Source organism: Cydia splendana, chromosome 18, assembly GCF_910591565.1.
Source record: "Cydia splendana chromosome 18, ilCydSple1.2, whole genome shotgun sequence".
NCBI classification, from domain to species: Eukaryota; Metazoa; Arthropoda; class Insecta; order Lepidoptera; family Tortricidae; genus Cydia; species Cydia splendana.
The window spans coordinates 7,089,524-7,109,149 of NC_085977.1; the positions used below are offsets into that span (position 1 = coordinate 7,089,524).

At 39.5% G+C, this 19,626-nt stretch overlaps 1 protein-coding gene and 1 long non-coding RNA gene across 3 annotated transcripts in view; both read left to right on the plus strand.

The window, feature by feature from the left end:
• The window catches only part of LOC134799485 (uncharacterized), a 386,600-nt gene that overhangs the window by 159,224 nt on the left and 207,750 nt on the right, over positions 1-19,626 (plus strand). The gene's annotated exons all lie outside the window — the stretch shown is intronic.
• Positions 1-19,626, plus strand: part of LOC134799453 (RNA helicase aquarius) — a 93,341-nt gene that overhangs the window by 66,763 nt on the left and 6,952 nt on the right. For both annotated transcript variants that reach the window (XM_063771851.1, XM_063771850.1), the window contains exons 18-23: positions 537-735; positions 3,886-4,069; positions 7,790-7,914; positions 11,337-11,497; positions 11,979-12,246; positions 18,794-18,965. In XM_063771851.1, coding sequence (XP_063627921.1) covers positions 537-735; positions 3,886-4,069; positions 7,790-7,914; positions 11,337-11,497; positions 11,979-12,246; positions 18,794-18,965 — 1,109 coding nt within the window. The remainder of the gene's footprint in view (positions 1-536; positions 736-3,885; positions 4,070-7,789; positions 7,915-11,336; positions 11,498-11,978; positions 12,247-18,793; positions 18,966-19,626) is intronic.

Consider the following 19,626-nt stretch of genomic DNA (forward strand, 5'->3'; position numbering starts at 1 on the left):
TCTCGCTCCTGATCATCGTATAACGAAGAGTCCGAGATCGGTGCATTTTATTTAATGCTACGCCGTGTGCAGGATTACTGAGTTTCCTGAATAATAAATATTTGCACGCCAACAAACACATCCTTAAACAAATCCTAAATACCATTACATCCCTGTAGCTCGATTTTTAAAATATTTTGAGTAAATATACAATCTACTATAAAAACACAATCGAGCTTAAGTTCCGATACTATAGTCTGTATCTTTAGGTACTTAAATAAAAGTAAACAAACAATTTGTACATTTTCGGGTAGTTATAACATTTATTGGTTAACCGACCAATTACAAAACCGCCTCGATCAGTCATTGAACGACCAGACTTTAGCCTACATTATTTGATCGTGTAATGTTTTCATCTACCCTCAGCTGGCATAAGGAGCCATTTGAGGGTAGATTTTGTTTACTTTTATTTAAATCCCTAAAGATACAAGAGTATTAATTAGTCCGGTTTTTATACCATGTTATAGCTTTTTCCACACCTTCTTTTCTTGCCACAGGAAAAACTGACGTAGCCGTACAGATAATCTCCAACCTGTACCACAACTTCCCTTGGCAACGGACTCTTGTAGTGACTCACAGTAACCAGGCGCTCAATCAGCTCTTCGAGAAGGTCGCAGAGCTGGACGTTGATGAACGGCATCTGCTGCGTCTGGGTCACGGAGAAGAGGCGCTGCAGACTGATAAAGACTTTTCAAGGTTAGTGGAGAATTCTCACACAAGTTTTAATTGCTGCTTTAACATGCCATTTTTTTTGTCTTTGTCATCGTGGAATGATGATGATAATGGATAAAAACTATCTTATGTCCTTCCCCGGGCCTCAAACTATCTCCTTCATCATCATATCAGCCAAAGGACGTCCACTGCTAGACATAGGCCTCCCCCAAAGAGTTCCACAATGACCGATCTTGCTTCACCCGCATCTAACGGACTCCCGCGACCTTTACCAGGTCATCAGTCCACCTTGTGGGGGGTCTATCTTATCTTATCTTATTGTTTTCGGGGGCCCTTGCGGATACACTTCGACCCATAGGGATCTTTTGTGCAGTTACCCCCTAGAAGAGATCCGTCAACTACTCAAGAGCTTTTCCCACCATATCCATGTGTCGGATGATGGAGCTCATGGGTAGCGTTTTAAAGTCCTTTGGTTCCAGGTATCCTGCTCCAAAGTCCTTCATTCTTTGTCTGGCGAGGGCGTGACATTCACACATTAAGTGTCTTACTGTCTCTTCCTCTTCGCCACACATACGACAATCGGTGTTGTCAGAGTGTCCCATCTTGGCCAGAAATCCTTTGACCCCGTAATGGCCAGTAAACACCCCCGTTTGTGGGGGGTCTATCTTTTTACTTAATTTCATATAAGTCTGTTCAGCGGTATAAGCGTAAGAGGGAACAGACAGGTAGAGTTACTTTTACAATATTAGCAGAGATATTTGTAGTTTAACATGTAGGGTTGGTTGTAGCGATATGCTTCGAAATAATAAATAATCAGTCAATAATATCATTAATAACCTGTAGTGTTTTCATTCTGTACTTCCCGATACTTTATATGGCGCAGCCGGTAGGATCCGAAAATACATTCCAGAAGGGAATCTGATATCCAATCAACTGCGAATATATGTTGCCCGTGTTATGTATCACATTTTTTTCTAGTGGCAACAACAAGTTTATTTAAACTGAAATAAGCTGCGGTAGGGCTGCCCCGTCCTCAAAGCCTAGGATTTTTTTTTTTGTGGATTTAAATCTGTGCCGTGTACCGCGTATGCACATCATGCTTGTGGCTCTGATTATCTAATGCAGCGGTCGGTCACTTGCGGCCCGCGAGCCCCTTGACTATGTTGTATGTAATATTGTCAAACAACAAAGTCTGATAAAGTCACACATATTAACAAAAGTGCGGCCCGCGTCTACTTCCTTAACTACTATGAGGCCCTTGGCTGCTAAAAGGTTGCCGACCGCTGATCTAATGCAATAATAATAACTTTTGGCGTGCAGTAATGAATATTATTATTATTATGGTTGCAACATCAACAGGGTGATGACATAATTGTATAGTAGACAGAAACTCAATCAGACTATCGAGAGCACATGAAAAACGCTCATAGACGAAATCGTAAAGTAGATACCTACCTGTTTGTATGTAGGTACAGTTAGTGTCCCAACATAAGTACCGACGCCATATATCGCCATACTATCTCCCTAGCTGTACCTATAGAAAAGTGGATACTTATGTTTGGGCACCTGAGTAGTGTGTTAATTTTTATTTCTTTGTTATTTGCGTGGACCAACATTTGATAAACAGTATGCTACTATAACAGCAAGAAATCAATCAAAGATCAAATCAATTCTTCCTCATTATATGTTTGTATTAAAATTCTCTGTAACATGATATCAGCTAGTCTGTTTTACATTAATCATTATCAGTCTTCACTGGCCTCGTGGTCTGAAAAACCCATGCGAGTATTATGCCAATTAACTATATTTAGCAACTAGAGTAGTTTCAGTGTTCCACGAAATCTAAACAATCACAAATTTATGACCAGGCCAGCCAATTCGGGCCGTAGCCAATGCTATATAATAAAGAAACCAAACGCAGGTAAAATACGTCTGGGAGAGACTGCTGCCCAAAAGAAATAAATGAATTTTCTCAGTTCGATTTGAATAATGCAAAATTTATCAATGCGCCTACACCATCATAAGGCCCTGGAGGCCTGGAGAGACATTCGGACTTTTGAAATCAGTTATTGGTGTGTTTATTAGTCGCAGCTCACTAATATATAAATAGAGCGAGGTGAAAGGGAGAGTGATGTCAAACTTGAGATCAAGTTGGTATCAATTTGTATGTTTAAACCGGCCAGATGCAGCCATTAAGAGGATTGCGGACGACCGCTTCTCCATACAAACGTATTCCTCATTTTCCTCTGTGGATATTGACATGATGGATTTTTTTATACAATTTGATGTATATTAACCGTAGCTATGCCCCTTCGTTTGACTTTTTTCGTTTTTTTTTTTATTTTTATAAAAGTTAGAAGCTAAATACACATTCTATACAATTTTTTTTACAAAAATAACAAAATCCAATTAAAGAAACGTAGAGGCATATCTGTGGTTAATTAAATAATAAATTGTGTAAAAATATTTTCTTAATATTCATATTCAGAGAAGAAAATTGGGACTACGCGATGTTCGTAGCCTATAAAATATTTCAACGCATGTCTATTTGTCTAAGAACAATACTGTCACTGCATTTTCCCGACTTAAAACCACTGACACGGCCCATTGGTTAGATTAAGGTCATCGCGCAAATTCATGGTCCGTAAAGGTACAACAACACAATACAAATAGGATTGATAGCTATTGTTTGATATGATCTTCCTATCTGGCACATAATGGAGTATTCATATTGATCAGTTGTACGTATTGTTGTTTGTTTACCGTATTCGTCATGTCAGATATCGATTCTAATACATAATTCGATCTAAAATAAAATATACAAGACAGCGCGGACGGTGGTGCGTATGTCATAATTCTGGCCACGCGGGTCCACCACTAGTTAGTCCTGTAATAGGTACTTTAATTTACATTTACTCGACAAAATGACGGACAAGATTTATGGAACAGATTTTTCATTTATTTGACAAACGTCAAATATGATATTTTAAATATGATCATTGATCAAATTTAAACTGTCATTCGACATATTAACATTAAGCTAATTTTACGGTTTAACTCACGTGTTTTTAGTCACTGTTATTCGTCCCATACCCATTAGGGCGGCGCTACGGTCACGCCCAGAGCGAATCTTTATTCGGGTTCTGTATTATTATACGTTTGTTTCTCACACAGATACGGCCGAGTGAACTACGTGTTGGCCAAGCGTCTGGAGCTGCTAGAGGTGGTGGGCCGACTGCAACGCACCCTCGAGGCCGGGGGAGACGCGGGGGCCACGTGCGAACTGGCCCATCACTTTCACGTGTACCACGTGCGGCCCCGGTGGCAAACCTTCACTGACGCCGTGCAGCGGGACAAGGTAGGCACCTAGGGATGGGGCGGCGCATCATGCGCTCGACGCCGGGGGAGACGCGAGGGCCACGTGCGAACTGGCCCATCACTTTCACGTGTACCACGTGCGGCCCCGGTGGCAAACGTTCACTGACGCCGTGCAGCGGGACAAGGTAGGCACCTAGAGATGGGGCTGCTGCATCATGCGCTCGGCGTCGGGGGAGACGCGGGGGCCACGTGCGAACTGGCCCATCACTTTCACGCCACACGTGAGCTGGCATGTGACAGCCCAGACCATAGTGTCGACGGACACTACTGACTAAATGCTGCAAGAGTTCCATCGACCACACTGTTAACTGTACATCGGTGGACCTTATGCCTTTTGTAATAAGGTCCACTGATGTATAGTTAGGAGTGTTGCTGTTTGTACCTTGATCTGACGAAATCAAGCTTTGAGCAGTAGATAATCTTGCAGCATTTAGTCAGGTGCTGAGATATTTAGTTGACCCCTCAGCATAGAAGTTTGTTTCCAAGTGGGGTCAACTATCTCTGTAGCTGAACGTACACTTTTGGCTGGCTGGAATGAATTCCATTAATAACGTGCCCATACAATTTTGCAGCTCGCTGTATATCCAAATTCCAAACTCTAAAAGCGTTTCCTCTTGAAATCCACATCCACCCACATGGACTTATCTAATCCACACATGTTTACATTTTGATCACGTTACGGGTTTTTCCAATCACGAAAAATATCTTGGACGCTTTCCAGAGGATTTATTAGTCGTTATTTTTTTAGGATTTGGCACACCTAGGGGTTTTCCTAGAAATGTTTTATATTGTGACGTATGTACTAACCTCCAAACGGATGACAGTTTGACAAGAATAACAGTTTATCTTTAGGAAGCGATTGTTTTTTTTTTCTATATTAGTCTTTGTTGATACCATTTCTTTGGTATGAAGCAATGGGTATGACCACAGCTTGATACAATGCTGCTGAAGTAACATTTGAATTGTAGTAGTAGACGATATTAGGCAAGGCACTGTAGCAGCGCGACAGTACCTCGCCCGCAAGATAGACTACCCGTCCCTACCTTCAATACCAGCTTTTCCTCTCACGGCACAACACGCTAACGGCTCGGCCGCGACATTACGCGACTGGCGACGGGGGCAGCGACAACCATAGGTGGGAACGAAAGGTCCGATCGCTGTGTCTCGCTCCAACCTATGGTTATCGCTGCCGCCGTCGCAACTCGCTCAATGTCGTGACAGAGCCGTAATAAGGAAGCAGTAAACGCGACTAAAAGAGGTCTACTGTAATTGGTATAGTATGACCTTTCTTGCAATTTAGTCATTGGGGCTGATATTAATATGGCTAGGTACTCAAGTGGATACAATGCTATGGAACCACACCAGTTAGGTATGCAGCACGATTTCAGCTGCGGAGAAAATCACGCGTGTGTTAGATAAATGAATAATTTTTAATATTAAAAACTCAAAAATAATAGCCAATAATACTTTCAAGGTAAAACTAGTCAGGAAGTTATCTATTTACCTTGGTTCATAATTATGTAAAACTGCTAAATCAATAACTGTATACTATTTAAGTTTTAAGTAAGATAAATAAAATAATAAACAGATGTAATTGAAAATAACACTGTTTTATTAAATTAAATAATCCAATTTATTAACCTTATCCAATCAACAACTTACAAACACAATCACTATTAGTTTATAATTCAGTAAGAGATGATTTAATTAATTATTAATTAATTAATCCATCTAATTAATCAAGTAAGTACATAATTATTACAATAATTACCAACATAGTATTTACTTAACTTTCAATATTCCTTTGGCGATGATTAACTCAGTGCTGCAGGGCAAAGCAGAATGCAGAATGCTCAAAGCAGAATGAATGCAGAATGCAGAATGATCAATAATGGATCGGTCGGTCCCTTTTATACCCATTTCTACCTGGCAACTGGTTGATCATGCCACTTGTCATTCGATAAGTGACGTCACAGAAGTAGTTTCTCATGTACCTCGTCCATTTATCGAATTATGCAGAATAAAACTATTAGAACGTCTTTTCAATAAACTCCGTTATACATAATTATTAATCAGTAATATTAATAAGAAATATAATCACTTCAAAGTAGTTTACAAATCTTAGTAGTAGGTTAGCTTACTGTTTCTCTTGTCAACCGTGGTTTCGTATCGTACCCACATAAATAACAAATTCTGTCAAATTCACGTGATGTTGTGTTAAGTGTTTAAATAGTGTAATATATTATCAACATTGGACGTCAAAGAGAAACAGGTCAGTTTCATATGTAATACAATTTGTACATAGAACAACAATATTCTAACACGTGCACACGTCGCGCCTGCGGCCTTAACGGGTCGGCCACGACATTGAGCGACAACCATAGGTTGGAGCGAGACAGCGATCGGACCTTTCGTTCCTACCTATGGTTGTCTCTGCCGCCGTCGCCAGTCGCGTAATGTCGTGACCGAGCCGTAATACACCCAGTATAGTGCTTCGCGACAGTAGGTATCATGCACGCGGCACGCCTTCTATTAAACTACCCGTCTTTTTCTAACTGTATTAGCAAGAAACGGGTAGGCTTACTCCCTTATTCTTAAAAAAATTCAAACCTCTGTTAAATTATGTCTCTTTCGAACAAACACAAATGTCAAAATGACGGATAGGGACAAACGAGTATCAGTTTAGAGATACAGAGATCGTTATATTTGCATAACGGCTTCTTAGACTTGACAAGCGTTTATGAATACTTAACGCCATAATTCTCGAGCTAGATACTGTCGCGGCGAGTTCGTGCTGAAGCCGCTGATGTCATTTGGATTACGTCACTCGTGTGCATTGGCCTTTATATCTCTTTCCTTTTTCTCGCAAACAAAAACAACGCGTCCATACAACACGATACCAAACCACGAAGCGAATGTATTAAAGTCTGACCTCGCAACGCCAGGGTGCGTAAACAAGTTGCCAATCGTTCACGTATATCGTAGCGTATTATCTCTCTCACTCTATCACTCTTCCATATTAGTGCGACAAAGACAGTTGCGTTTTGTTCACTACGGAGCGTTAATGATTGGCATCTTGTCTACGCACCCAGATATCGACGCCGCACCTAACATTATTTTTAGCATAATACATTGACGTCTATCATTGCGACCTTCACTGGCCAGACTCCCGAATTTGAATGAAGTATCGATTCATTGAAATTGATTTTGAGAGGATGGCTCTTGAATCGTAATCAGAAATTCTTGCTGCTTATTTTGCTTGAACTCTGTTGCAGATACAAGCTTGAGGAATGTAGACCCTACAGTTTTATACGAATGTGTTTCAAACTTAAACACACGCGTAAAATTGAATGTAGGCATTTAACTATTTAATGAGACGCACCGGAAATAGATTTCCGGCCTAGGCCGGCAATATTGACCTCTGAACACGTGCTCTGTCGGACGCCGACTCGAGCCGGTCATGTGTGCTCGCGCGAACATCTCCACCCACCAGAACCTCAAAGACTCCGTCGTAAATTGAACTTATTAAAATTTTTAGGTCGCACCTTTATGAGAAAAGCAACACTACTAGATACATACATATCTCGACGTGAAATAGAATTGCTAGCCTCGTATCCCTTTAGTTACTACTTGGCCGGCAATTCCTAATTTCCCGGCCGCTGTAGTAATGTTCTGTTAACATTCGAGAATTTTGTTCCAGACGAAGTCAGTGGAGACCATAAGCAAAGAGTTCCCGTTCCATGAGTTCTTCGATGATGCCCCAAAACCTCTGTTCCCCGGGAAGTCATATGATGAAGACCTGGAAATCGCTCTTAGCTGCTACAGGTAAGTGAGATAACACCAGATAATAGATACCGATCCACACCGTAAAGCCAGGAAACTAGAAGGGAACTAAAGATAAGGCGCGCCGCGGCAAACTTGGGACGGAAGATATAGCCATCGCGCGGGTATTTAACGTTTTACTACAGTAATTCTGAAAAATACAACTGCTGTTTAAAATTTTGCTGTTCACGTCCCTCGACTTTATTACTACATCCCAATCACTGCACGCTGAGCGACGAAAACAAATGAGGTGATTCTATTGGTTCTCAACAAACACAATCCATCAGTCATCCATCGCAACGCATCCTCGCACATCACTGGTCGAAACGCAGCCTTGACGATGCGAGAACTCGAGTTTCATTACATTGGGGGTTATGATCGGTCGGTTGAATGAAGGTCCGCAATGTAACTAAAATCGTATGCGAGTTCGCGCGCCGTCTAAATCAGCCCTAAGGCCTAGTTTCCCTTTTGTGTTAGAAGAACAGACCGCGTAGCCAACGTGCAAATCGCTTACGCTCCGTAGCGAACGAAACGCAACTGTCTCCGTCGCACTAGTGACGAGTGATAGAGAGCGTGCATGCATATGTTTCTTAACAAGCTGAATAAATAATGTCGGAGAATTTACCGATTTTCGTTATACCTAGGTACAAAATACTTCGAGATGAACGTCATGTACTATAGATAGTAATTTGTAGGCAAGTTATTAGCATACGACGCTGCCAGGCACAGATCACGTCCACTATAAGATGGAGCAAATTAGCTCACGGTCACCAGGTATGGGCGCTCCCCTAATAATTTAGTATGGATTACAGTTGCGTCCAGTTTTATGACCTGTACATAAACTAGTGGCTCCGTGAGCCATAAACCCCCATGGCTCCGCCATTTTTAAAAATTATCAAAAACTCAGTCGCCAAAAAACTTCAATATAATGATCGAACCTGCACACTCAATTTCACGAGAATCAGCGTCGTGTAGAGAAGGACATCCGGTCAGACGAACAGACATACGTGCAGTCTTGCCCAAGCTGAAGTAGAGATCTTCGAAAAATATATCTACAAAAATTGTTTTAGGGAAAACGGGCTGTTTTAGTATTAAAATAGTGTAGGCACTCAGTAACGCTGCTTGTGGCCTGGCATTTTACAAGTTTAGTAAAATTGCACCTATGTATGGTTCCGCGTTCTTCGTTAATACGGTGTTTGTTTAGTCTCTGGCCTGAGGGAATCACGTTATAGGGCCACTTATAATAATAGAGGTATTATAATTAAAATTAAGTACTAAATTATTAGGTATGAGTATGTTTGCATAGACAAAGTATTGTGTTGTCGGATAATCACATGCTGACAGGCCTATTACAGTGGAACCTGGATAATTGCAATCTCAAGGGACCGGCCATTTTTTGTCAATTAACCAGGTTTTTCATTTAAGCAGGTCGTGTCAATTAACGAGGTTCAAAAAATCGTTGTGTCAATTATAGAGGTTTTCATTAATAGAGGTTGCGTTCTGACAAATTTCTTTTATGGAGGTGCAAATAGCCATTGAAAGTAGATTTACACGCTTACGTTCTGGGTTGCTGGTCTACATATAGCTACTTTCAATACTTGCACTTATCCACTACATTAATTACTACTTTATTTTCTTATTAATCAATTGGGTTTAAAAAATTCCCTTGAATTGTAGAAGAAAGTTTTATTAGAATGTAAAAAGCATACTTTGTTTTTGATTTAATCAAATCTATTTCACCTACTACAGGCTGTGATAGATGCCCAATAAATAAATGGAATTCTGGATGAAGATATAAATAAAATGATCATTGCTATTAAAATATTGTTTCTGCTGTGTCAACTACATTATTTCAATTACAGAGGTAATAAGTAAGACTCGTTTCAATATTAGAGGTAAAAAGATGAGCAAAAATAACGGATTTTTTAGCACAGTGTCAATTATAGAGGTCTTAGTTGCGATGTGGTCAATTACAGAGGCAAAATTACGAAAAGCCCTAAAATATAAATTGCAATTATAGAGGTTCCAAAATTTCAATTATAGAGGCCTTTTGGTCTCAAGGGACCGGGACCGGACTTTTGGTTGCAATTATTGAGGTTTTCCATTTATCCAGGTGCCAATTAACCAGGTTTCACTGTATATTGTTAGTAAAGAATGATATCCATTAAAATAGCAAATTTGACAAATTTATACGTACTACTTAGATGCCATAGTAATGTAGATAAACTTAGGTATGTTCATGGTATAATAATATACTCCGCCTGGTACTCTATTCCGAGATTCGCGTATGACCTAACTGACAAGGGCCTACGTCATCATGCTGTTTACAGGTTCTCAAACTTTAAAATGTGGGAGAATTTTAACCAACGGTGAAAATTATTTTAAGGGCATTAATTTTAAGTTATTCATGTAGAAACATAGTAAAATAAAACAAATCTAATGTATTAAATTAAACTTTATTTATCTATACAAGACAAACGTTTGAAAAACTAATTCACAGTTACACATTAATTACCAAGCTTACGACGTGAAAAGTTTGGAAAACACTGCGACTGCTGACACTGAGCGAGAAGGAAATAACAATTAACACGCGTTCGACAAGGATGACGGTCAGGGCATGAAGTTATCTAGATCCGAATTGTCAAATGTGACAGCGCTATCCTGTGTTGCCAGTAATGTAAACTAGAGAGTAGAATTACCCGAACGTCTGAAATTTCTTTCGTGAATCGGAAGATATTGCTAACGAATAATTAAAAATGACGTGTTATTGTAAAATTTAAGATAAAATACATATAAATGAAAATTATAAAATTATAAAGAAATATTTTAACTTATTAACCATAGGTATAATGTACCCATGTAACATGTTATGTTGAAATAAAGTGGCAATGTTATTGTGACGTAGGCCCGTGTCACTGTGGGAATAGAAGACCATGTTTTATTAGACCATGGTATGTTGTGTTCCTAGAGGCGAAAACTAAGACGCGTAAAGTAATGCAAAAATATTGTAAAATATGTTGTAGTGTAACTATATTGTCGAACGCTTGACAACCTAACAGGAAAATAATCCAAGTTAAACTTGAAACTCGGGTACCTACTATCATAAATTAAAATTATAGTTTTTTTATATAGATAGTCCACAAGTTGACTAAAATATTGCTATCAAAATAACACCTGAAAATATGCTATCATTGCTAACTCCACCAGTTGTTGTCACAAAGAAGTCTTGACACTTGACAGAGTTCCATATCTCAGTGTCATAAGGACTTCCATTTTTTACTCTAATAACGCGCATGTCACACCTTTGGAGTTGCAGACACCATAGGCTAAGGTAACCGTTTACCGTCAGGGAGCTTAAGGCTTGCTACCAAATTATAACGACGTAAATGTGAACCGTGCCTTATCTATCAAAATATTGTTCGCAGATACATCAACCATATCTTCGAAGAGCTGGAAGAGTTCCGAGCATTTGAGCTGCTTCGCTCAGGCTTGGACCGATCCAAGTACCTACTAGTCAAGGAAGCCAAGATCATAGCCATGACATGTACACATGCTGCGTTGAAGCGCTCAGAGCTCGTGCAGATGGGTGAGTCTTATTGTAACATAGTTTAAGGTTCTTTAAACTTGGTTCCTATGGATGCCGTTTCACATGATCAAGTACGTCTTTGAAGAGCTGGAGTTTCGAGAATTTTGGGTTCATTTGTTCGGTAAAAGGCTGGATATTTCTAATAAGATCTTTAGATCTAAATTAATACTAAAAATCAATCATTAAGTGCTGATTGAATGTTTAGAAAGGCACATTAATCCTGTGAATTGCCAGAATTTCTAAAAGAAGATTCCCTATTCACTTGATAAAGCCTAATTCCTATTTTCTCCGTTTACTTAGGAAAATATACTGGTATCATGTAAATAAATCGTTAACTGCCCCGCCAACCCGCCAAGACGAGTAAAGCGAAGCGCAAGGGCACTACCTACTTTTTCTCGAAGCGCTTCGTCGTTCTTTTGAATTTTAATATCTCTTCAGGTTGCATTTGGAAAACCGCTAAAAAATAAAATATTTTTCACAGGTTTCAAATACGACAATATCTTAATGGAAGAGTCCGCCCAAATCCTCGAGATAGAAACATTCATCCCGCTCCTACTGCAAAACCCCCAAGACGGACGCTCGCGGCTCAAGCGCTGGATCATGATCGGCGACCACCACCAGCTGCCACCCGTCGTCAAGAACATGGCCTTCCAGAAGTACTGCAACATGGAGCAGAGCCTGTTCACGCGCATGGTGCGCCTGGGCGTGCCCTATGTGGAGCTCGACGCTCAGGGCCGCGCGAGGCCGAGGTCAGTCCTGTTACATAGTCTAGAACACGTTCCAGCAGTGCTGCAACATTGAGTAGAGCCTGTTCACGCGCATGGTGCGCTTGGGCGTGCCCTAAGTGGAGCTCGACGCGCAAGGCCGCGCGAAGCCGAGGTCAGTTATCCCCTAACCTATAAATCTATTGTTGTCGATCCTTTATTCATAGAAAGCCGTTTGTCTGGAATTGTCTGTTTGGGTACCTAACCTCACATTTACCTCAGAATCCCTAGAGGCCTAGACTATCATATTCCGCAGGATCTGCTCCTTGATTATTAAAGGTATGTTTTATCAATAAGCTGAGAAGATGGTGAAACATTTTCCTCTGGAGAATCATGTTATTGTTTAAACACTCTACCGTACTTAAATATTAACATATTAAAAGTAAATTAAGTTAACTCACGGCTGGTCTTAAATACTTAAAACCTACCTGATTGACTTTTTTTTGCAAATAAACTATAGTGTAGCCATGCTGACTTATTATGTACCTACAAGTGTAGATTACATAATCAATAATTTTAACACAGTAGGTATCTGAATCTTTAAGTACCTACATATGTTTCGGAGAAAAACCAGATTTTATTGCTATTCGAAAAATACGTTGGTTAACATTATATTATAATTAATGGGTTAATGATAGGAATAAATTATTAAAATTTTGCGAATAAGTGATCAATTCACACTGATTTATAACAAACCAAAATGCCATAGGCGAAGATTGGGAAAAATACCCAAACATCGCCTATTGCCTTTGGGGCCATTTTTACCAACTTAACCGATGAAATTCAAAGTTTTAGTGGTGTATACTGATAGTTAAGAGTACTAAAAAACGTTTTTTTGCCTTAACGGATTAAAATGCTTTCAAATGAGAGATTTTTTGGGAAAAGTGTCAAAACCCAGGCGAAGATACGAAACTCTACGGTACTTACTTCATTGTGACATGTAAACGTTTGATACTATAAATTCTAATTTTTACTTCATTGTGACATGTAAACGTTTGATACTATAAATTCTAATTTTTACTTCATTGTGACATGTAAACTTTTGACATCATAAATCCTAATTTAATTATAAATTCTAACTATTACTTAATTATGACATGTAAACTTGGACATTATAAATTCTAATTCTTACCTAATTTTGACATGTAAACTTTTGACATTATAAATTTTAATTTTTACTTCATTTTAACATGTAATCTTTTTACATAGGTAAGTAAGACAATTAGATTTAACTATAATAGATTGATGAACTTAGGCGCTGAATTTGAATGACTAACTGACTGTAGAACTTGGTGTTTGTATTTAATAATTTAAATTTTGATAATATTTTAGTAAACGCGACATTTTTGTAACGTATTTTCCTTTGACATGCATGAACTATGTCAATACAAATAATTTTCACATGCCATAAGGCCGAACATATTATGGGTCAATATGTACACTTAATAATATCTACTGTACCATATGTTCTCGTGAATAAACTTTCATTTCATTTCATTTCATTTCATTTCAAACAATTTGTAATGCTGGTAGTTAACCTGTGATTTTTAAAATATAATCTTCTTCTACCTAGCACTATCCCGGCCTTTGCCAGGGTCCGGTTTCCTACTTGCTTTCCTCCACTTTGCGCGGTCCTGGGCGTCGTCTCGTGTGAGCCCGTTCACGCTCATATCTGCTTTCAGGACATCAAGCCATCGCTTTTTTGGTCTGTCTTGGGGTGGGTTGGGGTTGGGGATTTTTGAAATATAATATGTGTAGATTTTAAAAATCGTTTCAGCATAAGCATATGTTTATAAATGGGACCCAAACATTGTATTATTATTATGTATTTTACAGCAAGGTTATCATAACCGTCTGATACAACACAGTCGTTACCTTTGTTACCAACCACACAGTAGGCTCATTGTAAGAGTAAACCGCTCTTATAATGCAGTGCATTGAGAAGTGTCAGAAGTTATTACTTCATGATGCTATTTCTGTTAAATTTTCGACATAGCCCGCTTACTTATTTTAATTGACAATGAATCACAAAAAATGGGGTCATTTTTAAATACCTCACTGTTCTCACTTCATAATAAAGCGTTTCTTTTCAATTTTAAACTAAAATGATGTGTTATACGAAAGAAAAAGTGACTAAAGCCTACAGACATGTGCGCCGATGGCAAAATCATCGGCGGCGGCGTCCGATGATTTTTTGACCGGCGGCGGCGGCGTGATCGGCGTGAAATCGGCGTGGCATAATTTTTGATACTTCATGAGAACGTGGCCTTAGAAACTCTATATTAAAGCCTTCTGAGTATTTACTAGGCTATACAAAACATATTATGTGTGTTTTCTAAATTATTGGCAAATATTATATCCCATCAGGTCATTTGGCAACCAATTCTTACCAAACTAACGGTTACCAACGGTACCGTAAAACGGGGTGAGTAGGTTTCGCGGGGAGCTATGGGTTACGAATGGGGAGAGAAGGATTGAGAGGGGGGTGAGGTGGGTTTTTAAGGCTACTGCTACAAAAATAATGTATTCCAATTTAAAATGGAGCTATAGTAATATTCATAATAAAAAAAAATCGATCCAACAATCTTCCAAAATCACCTTTGTATGAAAAACCCTCTCACCCCAAATACGAGGCACTACGGGGTGAGGTGGGTTTTCCTCTTTATCGTCAAAGTTATGAAATGGAACTACCCAAAATAAAATACAAACGTCCGAACCACTTATTATATATACCATTCAGTTTTCACATGTAAAAATAAAATTTTATCGAGGTTTGAAAGTCAAATTTCACCCAACTCACCCCATTTTACGGTATCTATGTTTAAATATTAACATAAAAAGATTAAGGAGTTTAATTACTTTGTAAGCGTAGTACAAATAAAACACAAAAACTCTTTATAAGTTAAGTCCTAAGTAAAAAAAAACTATATTGACTTTTCCCAGCCGCTGTCGCCTCACCTATTGATTTGTTACGAAATAATGATGAACTACAAGTACTTTACATTTATCTGAACTGGAGTTTATCAGAAATGTATGTTAGAATAAGGAATATAAATATGTTGTCGTTTTCGAAAGTAAACGTCTCTGGCAGGTTGATTCTCTCAACAGAATGTCTTAGAAGTGTCCCGTATTGCATGGCACTTGCAGGGGAAAACCCGCGTGTCTTCAGACCTACATACTGCGAGCCACTACCGAAATATATGATAGACGAGCCCTCAGACGGAAAATTTAAGAGTCGCTCTAAAAACTTTTTATGAGATAGGTAATACATTGTATTTCATAAAAGAGTTTTATGGAATATTAAGGTTTACTTTGTTTTCTTAATTGCAAGCTTAATGATAACACTTGGAGATTTAAGTTCCTATAAGTATAACTAGAGTTTTATAATTTTTATTGAAATATATATTGTAAAGTAAAAGAAGCTGATAATCACCATAAAATGACTAAGAATTACGACCCTCCTAGCGTCAACCAAAAGCGAAATCGAGACTCTACTCCGACGCCTAGAGACCACAGCGCTGGATTTTGGACTGGCAATCATTCGCGACAAAACCAAAATGTTGATCATAGACCGTGCCAATAACAACCAACCAGACGTCCAAAATATAGCAGGATGCGAAGTCGTTAGTAGCTACGTATACCTAGGCTCCACGATCACCAACACCGGAGGTTGCGAAGATGAGATTCGGAGACGTTGCGCCGTGACTAGATCCTCGGTCGTAAAACTCACAAAGATTTGGAAGGACCGCAGAATAACCAGAAACACAAAGGTTCGGCTGATGAGATGCCTGGTATTTCCAATTTTTCTATAGGGAGCTGAGACGTGGACGCTGAGGAAGCAAGACCGTCGCAAGATTGACGCGCTGGAAATGTGGTGTTGGAGACGCTTGCTCAGAATCCCATGGACTGCACACCGCACCAACGCTTCGATTCTGAAAGAGCTTAATATCAAAGAGAGATTGTCGTCGACTGTGCAATTGCGAATCCTCAAATTCTTTGGACACATCACTCGTAACGAGAACTCCATGGAACGCTTGGTGGTGCAAGGGAGAGTCGAAGGCAAAAGATCTCGTGGCCGCTCTCCAACACGATGGACAGACCTCATTAAGTCCATCACAGGAAATTCAGTCAACCATTGCTCCCACTCCACCAAAAACAGAGCCACATGGCGACGGATCGCAAGAGCTGCGGTGGCGCAGAAATCGACCGTGACATGACCGCAACCACTCTGTCAAGAGTGCACGGCTAAGAAGAAAGAGACTAAGAATTGATTTTGTGTAATTTTAAGTGAAATTGTATATTGTGTGATAAATAAATCAAGTCATTTAATCATATGATGACCTTTATGCGTGTCAACATCAGCATCACACGAAAAATCATAAAATAAGCAATTATAATCGTGGTGACAGCTGGCTGGAGATTCTAAGAAGAAAATAGCATGTTTATGTCGTAGGATATGAACTGGTATTTTCTTGACATTAGTTTACTGATCAAATTGACAATCAAAAGACTATTAATGTAAAACAAACTGCGTTCTATAAAAAAGCCGTGCGATAAAATATCAAATTATAACCTGTAATTCAGAAACTAGATCTTGTTTAAATTAACGCTAAATCATCACAGCTAACACCGCAATGACAAAAATTATGCTAATTGGTTTCACTGGCAAATAATTAGCGAAAAAGCGTAAGGATTTTTAAATTATACCTCTGACACTATCTAGTCACTACAAAACATGCAATAATACATGATAGGTATCAAAAATTTCCACGCCGATTATACGCCGGTAAATTTATCGGCGGCGGCGGCGTGGAAAAATCGTCGGCGGCGGCGGCGCGGCGGCGCGGCGCACATGTCTAGCCTACAGTACCCAGGGCAGGCAATTGAACATGCTTCAGAAATCGCGGCTGACGCTATAACCTCGAAACCACCCGGGTCACTGCGACATCGATCACAATTTCTTGTACCTATCGGCTCGGCCACGACATTGCGCGACTGGCGACGGCGGCGGCGGCAACCATAGGTGGGAGCGAGACACAGTGATCGGACTTTTCGTTCCCACATATGGTTGCCGCCGCCGCTGTCGCCAGTCGCGCAATGTCGTGGCCGAGCCGAGGTATCTTGAAAAGGCTAAGCGCATTTAGGCTAACGGCCAACTCTAAGGTAGACCCGCAACTCTACAAGAAACCATATGTTTCCTGTATGCAAAGAAAGGTTAAAAAAAACTCAAAATCGGGCATTTTATTTAAATTCTCGTTCAATTTTGCTCCTAAATCTTCACTTTAAACTTTTATCAAATACAACCACAGTGATTTAATTTCATCCGGTCCGAGGCTCTTTGATCTTGATCAAGTTATTACTCATTAGCATCGTGAAATAAACTTGTTAATTGAATCTTAACGCACGAATGATATCTGCTAGAATGACCTAATGTAAATGTCTGAGCTGAATTATCCCAGTGTATATTACGAAAGATGATATAATCTTTCATATTTAGTGAGTCATTGTGGACGTCATCACTTCCAGATGTTTTTTTTATTATATCGTAAAATACTAAAAATAACCTGGGCGCTATTCAATCTAACTAATTTCTTGACAGTTTGAAAATAACCGTCTATGTCTATAAACTACTATTGTTTTACGCTAACATATTTCGTTATATCATCAGTAGGTGTATTATTTATGTGATCATACATGTATTTGCAATAAAGTTGTGGATGCGTCGCATCTCATTTCGCAGATACTATTTCATTGAATAAATTTAATTCATTGTAATTTATCGTAACTTCGGTAGTACACGGAACAGTCTCAAAGTTTTCCCCGTTTCTATAAGCATTTAATGGTATTGTCTGGTTTCTTAACGTAACCAACCACGAAGCTGACGGTGATAACTGTCACACACGAAAACAGGAAAAGTCGCGCAACGTCACCAATACACGTGTCACATATGGGCCATATACATAAATTGGGTGTCAGTTTGTTATTTTACTGTTCCCGAAAGTTAAGAACAGGATTAGTGAAAGCACTGCTTACAGTTCCGCCTGTACCACCGGGGCCGATTTTTTAATTAGGAAATACAGTATTGGGATTATTGGTTTTATATGAGATAGGTAACTAAAATTTCTTAACTTTGGAGTTTTCTGTTCACTGATTCAATAAATGTTTAAGCAGGTGTTAAACAGATAACTACTTAATATATAAGTGTAAAATATTGTTTCTTATTTAATACCATTTTTATTAAGCCTTTAACAATCAGAATTCACCAAACAATATAAGTATGGCTCCAGTGTCATATACCCAATTTTTTTAAACCTTTCAGTATTGCTGATTTTCTAAGTAATATTTGCAAAGCTCAAGGTTTTAATATACATACATCCTTTCTAGCCAAGGAGCTAGACGGCTCTGAAAGATTAATTGTCTTCTTTTCTGTGGTAAAGACTGGCTTTTCAAATGTCAAAGCCGACAATTACAGATTTTGAGTACCTACAAGTATGTGTTGATCCTATTACAACAGTAATTCTTTTCCATACAGTATTTGCAACCTTTACCGATGGCGGTACCGCGCGCTGGGTGACTTGGGCCATGTCACCCGACTGCCTGAGTACCGCGCAGCCAACGCCGGGCTCCGATACGACTTTCAGCTCGTCAACGTGGAGGACTTCAATGGGGCTGGCGAAACTGAGCCCAGCCCCTATTTCTACCAGGTACTACGCTACTGTATCTATACATCCTGACCTGAGTCACGTCAGGTGACTGTCCGAGATACCAGTATAGCACGCGGGTTGGCTACAATAGTTACACAATACGTCGGGATCGACGTCGCGAAATATAGACCGTGTGTGTCGGTAAAGGATGAAATGTGGACGCCGTATTGCATACAATTACGCTGGCATGGCGACCCTGTCGCGATATTGCTGTGTTGAAAATTGGCTCCTATAAGACTAATTGCACCAACCAAGATTGGCTGACTGATCAACGCCACTCAGAAGTCAACTATGAAAATTCCAAAACAATAACAATATAAACAATAAAACTTTTGGAACGTTTTAACGGAGATAGACGGTTTGGTACAACCGACCCTTAGACAATTTAGACATATACGTGTACCCAACAGTTGTACAAAATTGTGTAACAATTATTTAAACACTGCTGTTATTGACGTTGGTTTATACCAGTGGTGGGCAAAGTACGGCGCGCGGGCCATCTGCGGCCCGCGAATGGATTTCATCCGGCCCGCCGCCGGTCGTATGAAATAATTAGAATATGGGCTGGATGGCATTGGCCCACGATTATCACAAATCAAAATAAATTTTGGCTACAATTCTGGCCCACCACTTCAATTTCCTTAACTTTCTGGCCCCCCAT